The sequence below is a fragment of the Carcharhinus amblyrhynchos genome, unplaced genomic scaffold, assembly GCF_965287045.1.
Source record: "Carcharhinus amblyrhynchos unplaced genomic scaffold, sCarAmb.v2.hapA chromosome_276, whole genome shotgun sequence".
Classification (NCBI taxonomy): domain Eukaryota; kingdom Metazoa; phylum Chordata; class Chondrichthyes; order Carcharhiniformes; family Carcharhinidae; genus Carcharhinus; species Carcharhinus amblyrhynchos.
The window spans coordinates 52,896-67,500 of record NW_027650016.1 but is presented as its reverse complement, the minus strand read 5'-3'; the positions used below and the strand labels follow the sequence as shown (position 1 = coordinate 67,500).

The following is a 14,605-nucleotide window of genomic DNA, read 5'->3' as shown; positions in this document are numbered from 1 at the left end:
CCCTCCCTCCAGCTCATGCCCGACCCATTGCCTCATCCAGGCAGCTGGCATCTGGAAGGGAACTACAGCTGTAGTCAGACATTGCCTGGTAAAGCAGGGCACCCAGAGACCCTGACTCTTCAGCCTGACCCACCCCCGGTTGGTGAACATGATGCCCATGTCACCATGGGAAACTGCACCATGGATCCTCTGACCTCGAGTTTCCTTCTCCTGCTCCCAGGTATCTCCATTGATCTGTCAACAATGAAAAAAGTCAAGACAGAGCCTGAAGATTCAGAAATTATTCAGATTACCGTGCAAGGTAAGGAATGAAGCTGGTTGGAGGGCAGTTGTTGAAGGTTTTAGCTGGTGAGCAGCCAATCTGACTGTAAGTGTTTAATTGTCTTTCGAAATTGTTTTTGAGACTTGTGTGTAAGACCAGGGACAGTGGCTCCAACATTAATGCTGCCTGCAGGATACTCGCTAACTGGGGCCTTTGTCACCTCCAACTTTGCTGCCTTAACCTCTGCCACCTCCCACTTTCAAATGCTGGGTAGGTGAAGGGTGAGAAATAGGGGGCAAATTGAAATTTTAACGAGGCAAACCCTCCAACCATGTAGCCACTGGTCATAAAGACAGTGCAGCGTCAGAACTTAAACTCTGCCCATTCCAGGCCTCAGTTAGAATGTAGTCTCCCTGCTTCAATGTCAAGCAATGGAAATCATGCGAATTCTATAAATTACAATGGTAGCAGGAGGAAGGAACTTAAACAAAATTGGGAAAAGTTTTACGTTGAAACTGATATAACTCGTCAGCGAATCAGTAACTAGTGCACATCAATTTAAAATGAATAAGTTTGATCTTTTTAACGGTTTTTTGGGCCTTGCATTAGCTAACCAGTAATAGTGATGGAAGCAGAATCCGGAAAGGTTGTGGATAAATATTTTAAACGGTTTTTTGTATTTGAGGGAAAAGGCAGAGGAAATAATATTGGTTGGAATTGGTTTTCAGAAACTGCTATAATGTTGTCCAGTTGTGTAGTAAATTCTATAGGATGTGGTTCTTGGTCTCTCTGGTGCACAGGCTGCCTGTTCTGTACAAGACTGGGACTGTGAGGCAGTGTAGGAGCAAAACAGATCCCCAGGTTTGTGTCAAAGCCCCATTGCTGGTGCAGCTGTAAGCCAGAATCCGGTAGTGGGTGAGGATGTCCGCAGGGAATATCTGGCTTCCTGATCTCGTGGAGCTTTATTTTATGTTGTGGTTTAACTTGTCCCAAACTCGAGTAAGCCTCAGAGCCGAGGCAGACAGATTTTTGTCCAAGTTCCCATTGCTCTCCCTAATCTGACTGCTCGATCTTTAATTTTTTTTTAAGAAAAGCCACATCTGCTGAACATTTTCTGTTTCATTTTCCTTTTTTAAGACCATATCTCAGCTTTCTCACATTTTTATTGGATTAAAAACAACACGAGATGGCAGATAGAAACAGTTTGACAGGATTACCGCTGATTAATGTGATGCATTTTGAGAAGTTCCTGGTGTGGGCAGTAAGGGGCAGGATTTAGTTCCTGCTGCCTGAGGGAGGAGACAACTACTTGGGCAGCATCTGACTCTGCTATTGCTTATAATGATTACTGCTTCGATATTAAAGTGATAGCACTGAATGAAATATCCAGGAATGCGTGTCCATGTGCCCCCGTGTGCCTGTGTACCCCCACATGACCACATACGTGCATTTGTGTCTGTGTCCCTGCATGCATGCATGTGCGTCCATGTTCAAGTGTGTTTCCCCGCTTGCGTGTCTGCATGTATGTCTGTGTCAGTGTACATGTCCCTGTCTGCGTACGTGTGACCACATGCCTGCGTGTGCCTCCATGTGTGTCTCGTCATGCATGCGTGTGTGTGTCCGCATGCATGTCCGTGTCTCCCCCGCGTGTGTGTCTGTGTTTCCATGCATGTGTGTGTATTTGTGAGAGAGCACGTAGGCAGAATGCAACATCCACTCGAAGCCTTCCACTCTCTCTCAGTGACCCATTCTCTGTTTCCGCCGACAGATCCAAGTACTGCCTCGGAAGATCTCAGTGAAAGCCTTTCTGATAAGTCCACCTCTGAGGAACACAATGCATTGCTGGAGTCTTCCTCAGGTACCCGACCTCTCCTTGTAACTTGGTAATAACAAAACAAGAACAATGTGCGTTGAGATCACCACTGGCTATCTCAAAATGCCCCACAGCCATTAACTTTCATTGTAGTGAGATCACTGTCGTAACGTAGGAAACGCAGCAGCCAATTGACACTCAGTGATCTCCCTCACACAGCGATGTGATAGTGAGCAGGCCAGCTGTTTTTGTGATGTTGGCTGAGGGATCAATATTGACCCGGACACTGGGATAGCTATCCTTCAAGATAATCCCATGGGATTGTTGCACCCGAGATGGGGCGCAGTTTAACATCACGTTGGAAAGACGGCACCGCAGACAGTGCAGTGCTCCCTCAGTACGGCACTGTCAGAACCTGCATTGTTGTGCTGATGCTGTGGGAATTGGACCCAGGACCTTGTGCCTCGGGGGGGAAGTGTGTTACTGACTGAACCACAGCTGAGTGAACAGAATTCCCCACGTTCTGTAAAATATCCCTGCTACTGCAACTCCTTCTCGATGCTTGGATGTTCCGCCATTGGCTGCTCCGTTGGTGGAAGAATCTGGCAGACATCTTCTCGGAGAAGTTTCAGGCTGGCGAGGGAAGCCTGGCTGAGTAACGATCTGATATTCATCAAGCCGAGCCGTCCCAGTGCCCATCCCAGTGCTGAGTGCAGAGGTGGGGGGGGCAGGGCAGAGGTCTTGGCCCTGGTGGGGGAAGAATATGGGCCACAGGGGCAAGTGTGGGCTCGCTCTGCTTAGCGACTTGGCTAAGTTACTCACGTCAAGTCTGCTAACTGCAATCTCATCTTGTTGCTATATTCCAGACATCTTGGGAGCAGTAAGTAATGCTTGGCTGATGACCAGGTCAGATCTGTTCAATCAGGGAAAGAGTTATTTTCTGAGATGTTCCCCTCGGGTTTAACTATTGGTGTGTAGCTCACTGTAACACTAGTGTTTTCCCGTTCCCCATCTTAGATTCTACACAGGACAATATTCCTAACCAAACAGATCAACACATCATGCTGAAAGGTCAGTGGTTCCTGATTATTACTGTCACTGAGGCTAATGCCTTCCAGTTAGTGGAGGAAAGGTTAGCGTAGGAAGCGCATCCACAATCCAGGAAAAGAATCTGTTAGAAGAAAGAACGTGCTGTGTAATTCTCTGCTGGACTTTCCACTGGGTGAAGTGCTTCTGGCATCTCATCACTCAGCAGCTAATCTGTACACAGTGCTGGCTGGGCCAGCATTCATTACCCATCCCTAATTGTCCCTTAGAAGATGGTGGTGAACTGCCTTCTTCAGCTGCTGCAGTCCCTGTGGTGCAGGTACATCCACATTGCTGATATGGTGGTTGCTTGAGAGATGAATATTCACCAAGATATTGAGAAGAGCTCTCGGTGCTGAGAGATGTTTTGTGCCCACCTGAGAGGGGAAGCAGGTATCCGCCGGTGACAGTGCAGCACTCTCCCAGGATTCTGCTTCAACGTCACACTCCGTTTGGCAGCTTCAGTCTGCAGTTGGATTTGAACCTACAACCTTCTGACACAGCTCTTAGTGCCAGCAGTTAGTCAAAGCTGACAAGTTTGGTTTTGGGTTGATTATCCGTTAGGAGATACTGGGAGAAGTAACAGGCCGGTTAGTGTACAATTTGTGATAGTGACAGAAAGTGGACAGGGCAGCTGTCTGGTACACAGCACTGTGTAACTGGCACTGAGCTCTGTCTCTCTCCCTCATGCTGCTAACAGGATGAATTTCAGACAGGCACCGCAGATCATCACTCACCCCTGCTCTCCGGCCCCTCCCTCCCTCCCCTGCCCGCTCTCTGGCCCCCCTCCTCCTCCCTGCCTGCTCTCTGGCCCTGCCCCCCGCCCCTGCTCTCTGGCCCCCCGCCCCTGCTCTCTGGCCCACCCTGCCCGCTATCCAGCCCCCCACCCCCCTCCTCCCATGGCCGCTATCTGCCCCCCCCTCCCCTCCCCTCCCTGCCTGCTATCCGCCATGCCACCCCCACCCACTATCCGGCCCCCCTCTCTCTTTCTGTCCCTCTCCCTCCTCGCTTGCTCTCTCTCCCCCCCCCTGCAATGGTCTTCATGCTGTTGATTTAAAGATGTGGCTGATTGATTGGCAGTACTTTGGGATACAGTGGTGCTGGGGTGGGTTTTTCTAAAAAATCCTTCTCTGGGCATAGTGTCCCAGATGATCAGAGTCAGCACACAGTGCTCAAATCTTACCACATAGATTGAAGAAAAACTGGCAGTAAGGACTCAGTTGAGATGTTCTTCCCAAACTGTTCGGCCTCCATTCTGCTGTGACCATGTGCTTAGAACATCCAAAGGATTGGCTTATCATGTGACCCTCCTTCTCCAACTGGCAGGGGAATTTTTTTAAAAATGTGTATTTCCAAGACTTGATTGGTTCATGTTTGGAAGTTGACTTAGCCTGGGCTCCATTGTCCAAGTGGCCCATCTCCAGCAGTTGAATATCTCAGGTGATTGCCATGGTTTGTCAATGAGAAAGGAGACATGAATCCTTCAAACAGCGCTGAAGTCAGTGGTGTGATGGGTTTTCAGACTCTGGTCTATAGAATTGGAATGTGGAATGTATAGTGATGCAAATTGTGGTTAGCCATCTTGGGCTGTCAGCTCAATTCTCTTCAGTGTCTGTTTCTAAAAAGTCTATTTTTAGTTGTTCAACGTAGATGGTGGATTAAATATCATTACTTGTATAAAGCTCACTCATAATAATAGTTAGAGATCTTTCTAGCTTGTCTATTACGGCTGTTAAATAGCTCAATGCCTGATTCTGTACTTTCCTTTAGAAGAATGGAATGAGAAGATTATACAACTGAGGAAACAGGTGGAGAACCTTTTCAACAGAAAGTACGGTGAGTTAGTAAGGTGGCGAATAGCTTTGTAACACTCGTCACATGGAGCAGAGAGAGCAGGTAGAGATTCCCAATCGGAGCTTGGGATCGTTCCCTCCATCTCCCCTAATCTTTCACAACAGCTTTCAGCCCCACTGACCTCAGCGCTGTCTGAAGTCAGTAGCATGAAGACCTACTGGATGGAATTCTCCCACACCCTCGCTGGCGGCTCCAATGGCCTTCCCGGGGGGTTGGGGTTGTGGAGGTGGGAGGGGGGTGTGGGGGGGGGGGAAGAGTTCAGTGAGAAGCTCAAACGTGATTTTGTGCCGCTGCGAGTCTCCTGCAGGTGCTCACCGATGGCCGATCAGGAGAGTCGCTGAGAGCTGGCCCGAGACTGATCGCAATCTGCTGATGAGGTGCAGGTGAATGTGCAGCCTATCCCCTCCCCCATGCCTGATTCTCTGTAAGGGCAGCAGGGAAACACATCTGGAGCAACATGGTGCACAGATGTGGGGTTCACCCAGACCATACCTGCCACCCCCTCAGGTGGTCAAGATGGAGGCACCCAGCTCTCTAATTAGTGAGGTCAGGGCTGGAGAATATGACCGGTGATACCTGTTCCTTTCAGGACCTGTTCTGCAGTGTACCAGTCTGTATATACCTTTCAGGACCTGTTCTGTGGTGTATCAGTTTGTATATTCCTTTCACGACCTGCTCTCCCACATACCAGTCTGTATATACCTTCCAGAACCTGTTCTCCAGTGTACCAATTTATATATACCTTTCAGAACCTGGTCTGTGGTGTACCAGTCTATATATACCTTTCAGGACCTGTTCTGCAGTGTAACAGTCTGTGTATACCTTTCCAGACATGTTGTGCAGTGCATCAGTATGTATATACCTTTCAGGGCCTGCTCTGCAGTCTGTCAGTCTGTATACAGTTTTCAGGACCTGTTCTGGACAGTTTTCAGGACAGTGTACCAGGCTGTGTATATCTTTCCTGACCTGTTCCACAGTGTACACAGTCTATGTATACCTTTCAGAACCTGTTCTGCAGTGTACCAGTCTGTATATACCTCTCTGGATCTGTTCCACAGTGTAGAAGTCTGCATATACCTTTCTGAATCTGTTCCACAGTGTACCAGTCAGTATATACCTCTCTGGACCTGTTCCACAGTGTACCAGTCTGTATATACCTTTCCAGACCTGTTTGGCAGTGTACCTTTCTGGATCTGTTTCACAGTGTACCAGTCTACAGAACTACAGGACACAGCCTCAAAATAAGGGAGAGGCAGTTTAGATCGGAGTTGAGGAGGATCTTCTTCACTCAAAGGGTGGGGAATCTCTGGAATTCTCTGCCCATTGAAGTGGTGGAGGCTACTTCGCTGAATATATTTAAGTCACGGGTGGATAGGTTTCTGATAGAAAAGGGAATTAAGGGTTATGGGGAGAGGGCGGGAAAGTGGAACTGATCCACTTCGGATCAGCCATGATCTTATTGAATGGTGGGGCAGGCTCGAAGGGCTAGATGGCCTATTCCTGCTCCTCTTTCATATGTTCTTATATACCTTTCTGGTCCTGTTCCACAGTGTACCAGTCTGTATGTACCTTTCCAGACCCGTTCGGCAGTGTACCATTCTGTATATACCTTTCTGGATCTGTTTCACAGTGTACCAGTCTGTGTATATCTTTCTGGACCTTTTCCACAGTGTACCAGTTTGTGTATACCTTTCCGGACCTGTTCCACAATGTACAAGTCTGTATATATGTTTCTCACTGTAACCTGTTCCCAGTGTTGCTACGACACTCTCACAATCACTCATTTACTGTCCTGGTGATGTGCTAACTGTCATTCCTCTTCCAGGTGAAGCAATGGGATTCTCTGATCCAGTCAAGATCCCTTATTTGAAATTCCAATCACATCCGGAAGAATTGTTTGTGGATGGTTTGCCAGAGGGAATCCCATTCCGGAGACCCAATTGCTTTGGAATTTCAAAACTCCAGAAGATTTTGAAAGCAAGTGAGGGCATTCAGTTTATAATCAAACGGTAAGAATCCGTGGAAAAGAGGCAAATGTCCCTAACAGGGTTACTGATAAGCGAGTAAGTCTTAATGCAACCAGAATTCTCCCATTCCCCCCACCCTCCCTCACTCGGGACAGGGAACGCGTGAAATAAAAATAAACAAATTCCCCCACTTTGAAGAATCCACCCTCCACCTCCCCCCTGCCCGCGAGGTATTGGTACACTCCCCCTCCCCCCTCCCCGCGAGGTATTGGTATGCTTCCCTCTCCCTGGGAGGTACTGGTACGCTCCCCCATCCCTCGGAAGTATTGCTACACTCCTCCCTCCCCCGGAGGTATTGGCACACTCCCTACGTGTGCATTCTGCACATTCTCCCCGTGTCTGCATGAGTTTCCTCTGGGTGCTCCGGTTTCCTGCCACAGTCTGAAAGACGCGCTGGTTAGGTGCATTGGCCATGCTAAATTCTCCCTCAGTGTACCCGAACAGGCGCCAGAGTGTGGCAACAAGGTGATTTTCACAGTAACTTGATTGCAGTAATGATGTAAGTCTACTTGTGACACTAATAAGTATATTTACAAAGCTGCACACAGGTGTGGTCTCTTCAAGACCCTGTACAATTGCAGCAAGACGTCCCTGCCCTTGTACTCGAATCCTCTTGCTATGAAGGCCAACATAGTGCAGAGGAAACTCAGTAACCCCCAACAAACAGCAGAAAGTCGGGTCACCAATTTGCAATTTGAAGATCAATCTCTTGTTTCAGGGTCCTTTGCAGCGGGATTTCTTCTCCTAATGCTTTTCCTTTGTTTTGAAAAGAACAGGACACTTTTCTAGTTGATGGAAGTCAAGCTCCTCGTTAATTAGCTAATGCTGTATTTTCAGGCCGCAGCTCCTGCTCGACGGACAAGAATCGTGTAAGGAGGGAAAGAACACAATCGGTAAGAAAGTAGGCTGTTCACTGTGTCACACAAGGAGTAGCACCAGATCCCGCTCTTGTATTGAGAGAATTTGAACTCGGATTTAAAACAAAAACAATCCTGGAAATAAAAATCTAGTATCAGCTTGAAGTGACCCTGAAGCTTTGGGAATCGTAAAAGTGCAACAGGTTCACCCATCTCCTTCAGGCTGTTTGCAATGTCCCTGAATTCTGAATGTTTTAAACTTTTCATTTTGCTTCCCATCTCTTTATGTTTCTGCTTTAGTTGTGTTGGCATCACAGATTAATATCCATATTGCATGCAACAATACACTAACTGCCCGCTTGGCTGGGCGGAGACTCAGCTCTGACTCTGGGTCCAGGGCTGAGCTCCTTAATGAGCTGTCACTTGCGTGAAAGGGAGTTTCCTGTCTATTTGTGTTTGACATCGAGTGATGTTCAGAATTGAGGATTTTTAAACCTTGCTGCAGAAATGCAGGTCTGAATGGTAGGATGGTGGGAGAGAAATTAGAAATGCAGAGTGATCCTAATGATGACTTTTTAAAAAAGTTATAGAGAGATTTGTAAGATCATACCTGTTTCGAAGCTATGTTTTGCGTTGTGTCTCAGTCTATTTACAATAGCACCTGCTATTCTCATGTTACCCACTGGATGGTGCTATGGGCCCTAGTGCCATATGGAGGAGCTGTTCAGTGTTGCTCCCATGGTGACTCTGAATGATATCAAACAATGTGGGGCAATAAGCTTTGTGAGGGGGTATTTAGAGTAGCTGTCAAAAGCTGGAACAACGGAGAGAGACGGTGGTATTTATAGATGGAATTCCCAGAACTTGGGGGCTTGACAGTTGAAGACATGGCTAGCAACAGTGGAGTGATCAAAATCGAGGGGGATGGGAGGAGGGTGCGGAGTGGTTGGGGGGGAGGGTGCGGAGTGGTGGGGGAGGAGGGTGCGGAGTGGTGGGGGAGGAGGGTGCGGAGTGGTGGGGGAGGAGGGTGCGGAGTGATGGGGGGGAGGAGGGTGCGGAGTGATGGGGGAGGAGGGTGCGGAGTGGTGGGGGAGGAGGGTGCGGAGTGGTGGGGGGGAGGAGGGTGCGGAGTGATGGGGGGGAGGAGGGTGCGGAGTGATGGGGGGGAGGAGGGTGCGGAGTGGTGGGGGGAGGAGGGTGCGGAGTGGTGGGGGAGGAGGGTGCGGAGTGATGGGGGGGAGGAGGGTGCGGAGTGGTGGGGGGGAGGAGGGTGCGGAGTGGTGGGGGAGGAGGGTGCGGAGTGGTGGGGGAGGAGGGTGCGGAGTGGTGGGGGAGGAGGGTGCGGAGTGGTGGGGGAGGAGGGTGCGGAGTGGTGGGGGAGGAGGGTGCGGAGTGATGGGGGGGAGGAGGGTGCGGAGTGATGGGGGGGAGGAGGGTGCGGAGTGATGGGGGGGAGGAGGGTGCGGAGTGATGGGGGGGAGGAGGGTGCGGAGTGATGGGGGGGAGGAGGGTGCGGAGTGGTGGGGGGAGGAGGGTGCGGAGTGGTGGGGGAGGAGGGTGCGGAGTGATGGGGGGGAGGAGGGTGCGGAGTGGTGGTGGGAGGAGGGTGCGGAGTGGTGGGGGGGAGGAGGGTGCGGAGTGATGGGGGGGAGGAGGGTGCGGAGTGATGGGGGGGAGGAGGGTGCGGAGTGATGGGGGGGAGGAGGGTGCGGAGTGATGGGGGGGAGGAGGGTGCGGAGTGATGGGGGGGAGGAGGGTGCGGAGTGATGGGGGGGAGGAGGGTGCGGAGTGATGGGGGGGAGGAGGGTGCGGAGTGATGGGGGGGAGGAGGGTGCGGAGTGATGGGGGGGAGGAGGGTGCGGAGTGATGGGGGGGAGGAGGGTGCGGAGTGATGGGGGGGAGGAGGGTGCGGAGTGATGGGGGGGAGGAGGGTGCGGAGTGATGGGGGGGAGGAGGGTGCGGAGTGATGGGGGGGAGGAGGGTGCGGAGTGGTGGGGGGAGGAGGGTGCGGAGTGGTGGGGGAGGAGGGTGCGGAGTGATGGGGGGGAGGAGGGTGCGGAGTGATGGGGGGGAGGAGGGTGCGGAGTGATGGGGGGGAGGAGGGTGCGGAGTGATGGGGGGGAGGAGGGTGTGGAGTGATGGGGGGGAGGAGGGTGCGGAGTGGTGGGGGGGAGGAGGGTGCGGAGTGGTGGGGAGGAGGAGGGTGCGGAGTGGTGGGGAGGAGGGTGCGGAGTGATGGGGGGGAGGAGGGTGCGGAGTGGTGGGGGGAGGAGGGAGAGGGGGAGGAGGGTGCAGAGTGGTGGGGAGGAGGGTGCGGAGTGATGGGGGGGAGGAGGGTGCGGAGTGATGGGGGGAGGAGGGTGCGGAGTGGTGGGGGGAGGAGGGAGAGGGGGAGGAGGGTGCAGAGTGGTGGGGGAGGAGGGTGCGGAGTGGTGGGGGAGGAGGGTGCGGAGTGGTGGGGGGGAGGAGGGTGCGGAGTGGTGGGGGGAGGAGGGTGTGGAGTGGTGGGGAGGAGGGTGCGGAGTGATGGGGGGGAGGAGGGTGCGGAGTGGTGGGGGGAGGAGGGTGTGGAGTGGTGGTGGGGGAGGGAGAGTGGGAGGAGGGTGCGGAGTGGTGGGGGAGGAGGGTGTGGAGTGGTGGGGGAGGAGGGTGTGGAGTGGTGGGGAGGAGGGTGCAGAGTGGTGGAAGGAGGGTGCAGAGTGGTGGTGGGGGAGGGAGAGTGGGAGGAGGGGACAGTTGGGAGGGGTCAATGGCATGGCAGAGGTGGGGTTGGGAGAGTGGTTTCCAGATAGGTTTTCAAGTGGATGTATTGCTGTTCCGGAAGCAAAGTAAATCAGCAGGGAGTCTTTGATCAACGGGACTTGGTACCAGTGCAGATGTGGACAGCAGAGGTTTGTGAGGAGTGGGAGAGTGGCCAGGAGAGGATTTGAACAGTGAGGGAGGAGAGTTTCAGGGAGGCTCATTGGGGTGGCAATGGAGATAGGGACCAGAGGCAATGGGGGTCATTTTCTGCTCACGTCCACCTGACACTGGAAATTCTGCCCATCTAATTTTCCATACTGTCCCATGGTGGGCAGGAGCAGAACATTTACCCCAACTCCATCCTTCCCAGTATTTAATTGGAGAAGCCTCTCACTGATCCCAGCCCCGGGTATGGGATAAGCAGGCTCATAGTTTAGTGAGAGTAGAGAGGTGGTGAGGAGGCAGAGCTGGGGGAATCACAAACCCACATGTGGAAACCCGGATTCCTTCTGGACAATATCACTGTGGAATTACAAAGAGATTGAAATCTGAGGGGGACAAAGATAGATCCAGGGGAACCACCATAGGTAAAGATGCAGGGATATGGAGAGAAAGCTGTTGGTAATTCTCTAGCTGTGTTTCAAGAGAAATATTGGGAATCAGGCGAGTGTAATCTCAGAAGCTGGAGCATGCTGGTGAGACACTGAACTTCAGAGATCAAAGCTGAGGCTCTTGGTAGGGGGGTGACCAAGGCAGGAGAGGAATGGCCTTACTGGGGACCTGGGCATCAGAAGGAAGAGGTGAGGCTGTGACCAACAGTTGCCATGGCGAATCAAGGCCATAGCTTGGAGAATTGGCATTTTGAGAGGAAATTGGGAAAGTTTGTCTCCATGAGCAGATACAGAAGGAAGTTGGATTAAGAGGGAGGAGGAGGAATCCAGTGGACAGCCCTTACAAGGAAGGGATCAGGGATTTATCTGTGATTTTGACACAATAGGAGTAACGACACTGTTTGAGATGTTTAAAGTTTATTTATTACTGTCACAAGTAAGCTCACATTAACACTGCAATGAAGTTACTGTGAAAATCCCCTAGTTGCCACACTCCGGTGCCTGTTCGGGTACACTGAGGGGGAATTTAGCACGGCCATTGCACCTAACCAGAGTGTCTTTCACACTATGGGAGGAAACCCATGCAGACATGGGGAGGAGGTGCAGACTCTGCACAGACAGTGACCCAAGACGCACAGACAGTGGGAATTGAACCCGGGTCCCTGGCGCTGTGAGGTAGCAGTGCTAACCACTGTCATCGTGCCGATGATCGATAAAGGTGAGCTGCTGAAAGGGGTGTCAGGAGACAGTGAAGTAAGGGGCAGAAGAATGCGTGACCTGTTGATTGAGCCACAGTGCTCCCACAATGGTCTTTATGTGAGGGGGATGGGGGAGCTGCTGTAGGGCGTGAGTGGAAGGTAGTACCAAGTGGAGAGGCTTTAGGAGAAATATCTCTTCGCCATTCTGCCAGATTTCTTTCGAGGTCTCAATGTCAATGCAGCCACCCACTGAGATAATAGCACAAGTCTTTCTCACAGCTGAACAGATCATCAGGGAGAGGGGTGATGATGGGCCGATCCACTGGAAGACACTCCAGGGTTAGTGCTGGGGGAGCTAAGTGGAATGGGAAAAGTTGGGAATGTGGATGAGGGAGCAGGATGGGTGAGTTGGAGTTTCTGCCAGTGAGGAGGTGTTTGATGGCCCTTCAGGAAGTACCAAGCTGGGCACAAAGGGAGGATGTAGGCTTGGTAAAGAGGGAGCTGAGGTGGCAGTAGGAGAATAGATCAATGGCAGTAGGTCAATAGAAGACCAATGGATAGAGATGAGTAGGTCAACAGAAGATCAATGTGTACAGATGGGTTAGGTAGGGATTTGGGAGGACAGAATATCCAAGAGTGAAGAAGATGCAGTGAGGAACTGTTATGAACAATGTATACATAACCTTTTAGTTTAATGTGAACATAAAATATTTGTGTAACAAGAAAGGTGAAATGGTTTCAGTTTGATTTAATTTTTTTGTTTGTGAGGCTGAGTGCTTGGGAGTGGACATTAAAAAGATAGTTTATTTTCTCATTTTCTTTGAACATTTCTCTTCAGCAGATATGCAAATATTGAGGTTGGGGAGAAGGCTGTTTATCTGACAATCCAGCATTGGGTGATGGGTCTTTGTGCTTTCCCATTGCTGTAGAAAGGCAGTGCGTCACAAGGGTGGATGCGTTCACCAACTAATGGTTGGTGGCTGGGGCCAGCCATATGATGAAAGCTTTAGGAATATATTTAAATGTTGGTTGAAGACATTAGAATTTATCCATCGCTGTGCTTATTCTAGCGGCAACACAAGAAAACCATGACTGTCTGAAAGATGAAGCAACACCGCTGAAGATGCAGATCCAAACAGGTTAGTGCAATGCAGTTTCTAGTTTGACATGAAGAATAACTCTCTTCCCAAGTAGCCACCTATTTTAGAATCATCTAAAAACATAGAAACAGGACTAAGCAATTTAGCCCTTTGAATCTATTCCACCATCCAATGAGATGGTGACAATCCATCAGCAAACCTGGATTTTAATATTAACAATCAGTCTAGCATCAATTACCCTTTTTCATGCAGAAATGTTTCCTAATCTCACTTCTGGAAGATCTGCCTTTTTTTTATGATGTGGATATGCCAGCGTTGGACTGGGGTAAACACAGTAAAAAGTCTGACAACGCCAGGTTGTCCAAGTCTGACTGAAACCTGGTGTTGTCAGACTTTTTACTCTTTTTTTAGACTATGCTCCCTAATCGTAGACTTTTGAACCAGCAAAGATAGACTCAGTGGGGAGAAACCATCAGTTCCCGTAATGTTATGACATTTTGATCAAGCCCCTCTCTTGTCCTTCTAATCTCCAAGGGATACAAACCTAATTTCTGTGATCTCCCCCTTGTAATTTAACCCTTGGAGGCCAGGAATTGTTCTAGTATATCTGTGTTGTACTCCTTCAAAGACCTTCCCATCCTTTCTACTATACAGGACCCAGAATTGCTCTGAATACACTAGGTGTGGTCTAACCAGGGCCTTGTACAGTTGAAGAATGATCTCTATTCCCCCGTGTTTGAGTCCTCTAGATAGAAGAGCCAGCCTTTCAATTGGCCTTCTTGATTGGTTTCTGTGGCTGTTTATGATTTCCTAGATTGGATTCTAGACAGTAATGCATTTTGAACTATCCATTCTACATCGTCCAGAAACCATCAGAAAACCTAAGTTCAGATTTCAGCGCGGATTCTCTCCAACTTAATATGTTTCTATACAGAAACAAATAGGACCCACCACTTGATTTGATTTGATTTCATAGAATCCCTACAGTGCAGGAGGCAGCCATTTGGCCCATCGAGTCTGCATCAACCACAATCCCAACCAGGCTCTGTTCCCTTAACCTTACATATTCACCCTGCTAATCCCCTGACTCTAGGGTCAATTTAGCATGGCCAATCAGCACACATCTTTGGACTGTGGGAGAACCAGGGAGAATGTGCAAACTCCACACAGTGACCCAAGGCTGGAAATGATCTTGGGTCACTGGTGCTGTGAGGCAGCAGTGCTAACCACTGTGTCACTATGATTTATTATTGTCAAATATATTGGTATACAGTGAAATGTATTGTTTCTTACACGCTATACCGACAAAGCGTGCCATATATAGAGGAGAGAATGCAGAATGTAGTGTTACAGTCATAGCTAGAGTGTAGAGAAAGATCAACTTAATGTGAGGTAAATCCATTAAAAAGTCTGATGGCAGCAGGGAAGAAACTGTTCTTGAGTCAGTTGGTACGTGTCCTCAGACTTTTATATCTTCATTCCGATGAAAGAAGGTGAAAGAGAGTATGTCGGGGTGCGTGGGATCCTTAATTATGCTGGCTGCTTTCCCGAGGCA

At 50.1% G+C, this 14,605-nt stretch overlaps 1 protein-coding gene across 6 annotated transcripts in view; it reads left to right on the top strand.

The window, feature by feature from the left end:
- LOC145338978 (general transcription factor II-I repeat domain-containing protein 1-like) overlaps positions 1–14,605 on the top strand; it is a 125,350-nt gene that overhangs the window by 64,091 nt on the left and 46,654 nt on the right. For 4 of the 6 annotated variants that reach the window (XR_013885939.1, XM_080183398.1, XM_080183395.1 and 1 more), the window contains exons 11-17: positions 221–301; positions 2,031–2,120; positions 3,093–3,146; positions 4,932–4,997; positions 6,841–7,024; positions 7,880–7,935; positions 13,021–13,089. Coding sequence is in view for 5 of the 6 variants with exons in the window: in XM_080183398.1 (XP_080039524.1) it covers positions 221–301; positions 2,031–2,120; positions 3,093–3,146; positions 4,932–4,997; positions 6,841–7,024; positions 7,880–7,935; positions 13,021–13,089 (600 nt within the window). In the remaining variant the exon portion in view is untranslated. The remainder of the gene's footprint in view (positions 1–220; positions 302–2,030; positions 2,121–3,092; positions 3,147–4,931; positions 4,998–6,840; positions 7,025–7,879; positions 7,936–13,020; positions 13,090–14,605) is intronic. The other 2 variants (XM_080183394.1, XM_080183396.1) reach the window with 2 other exon arrangements.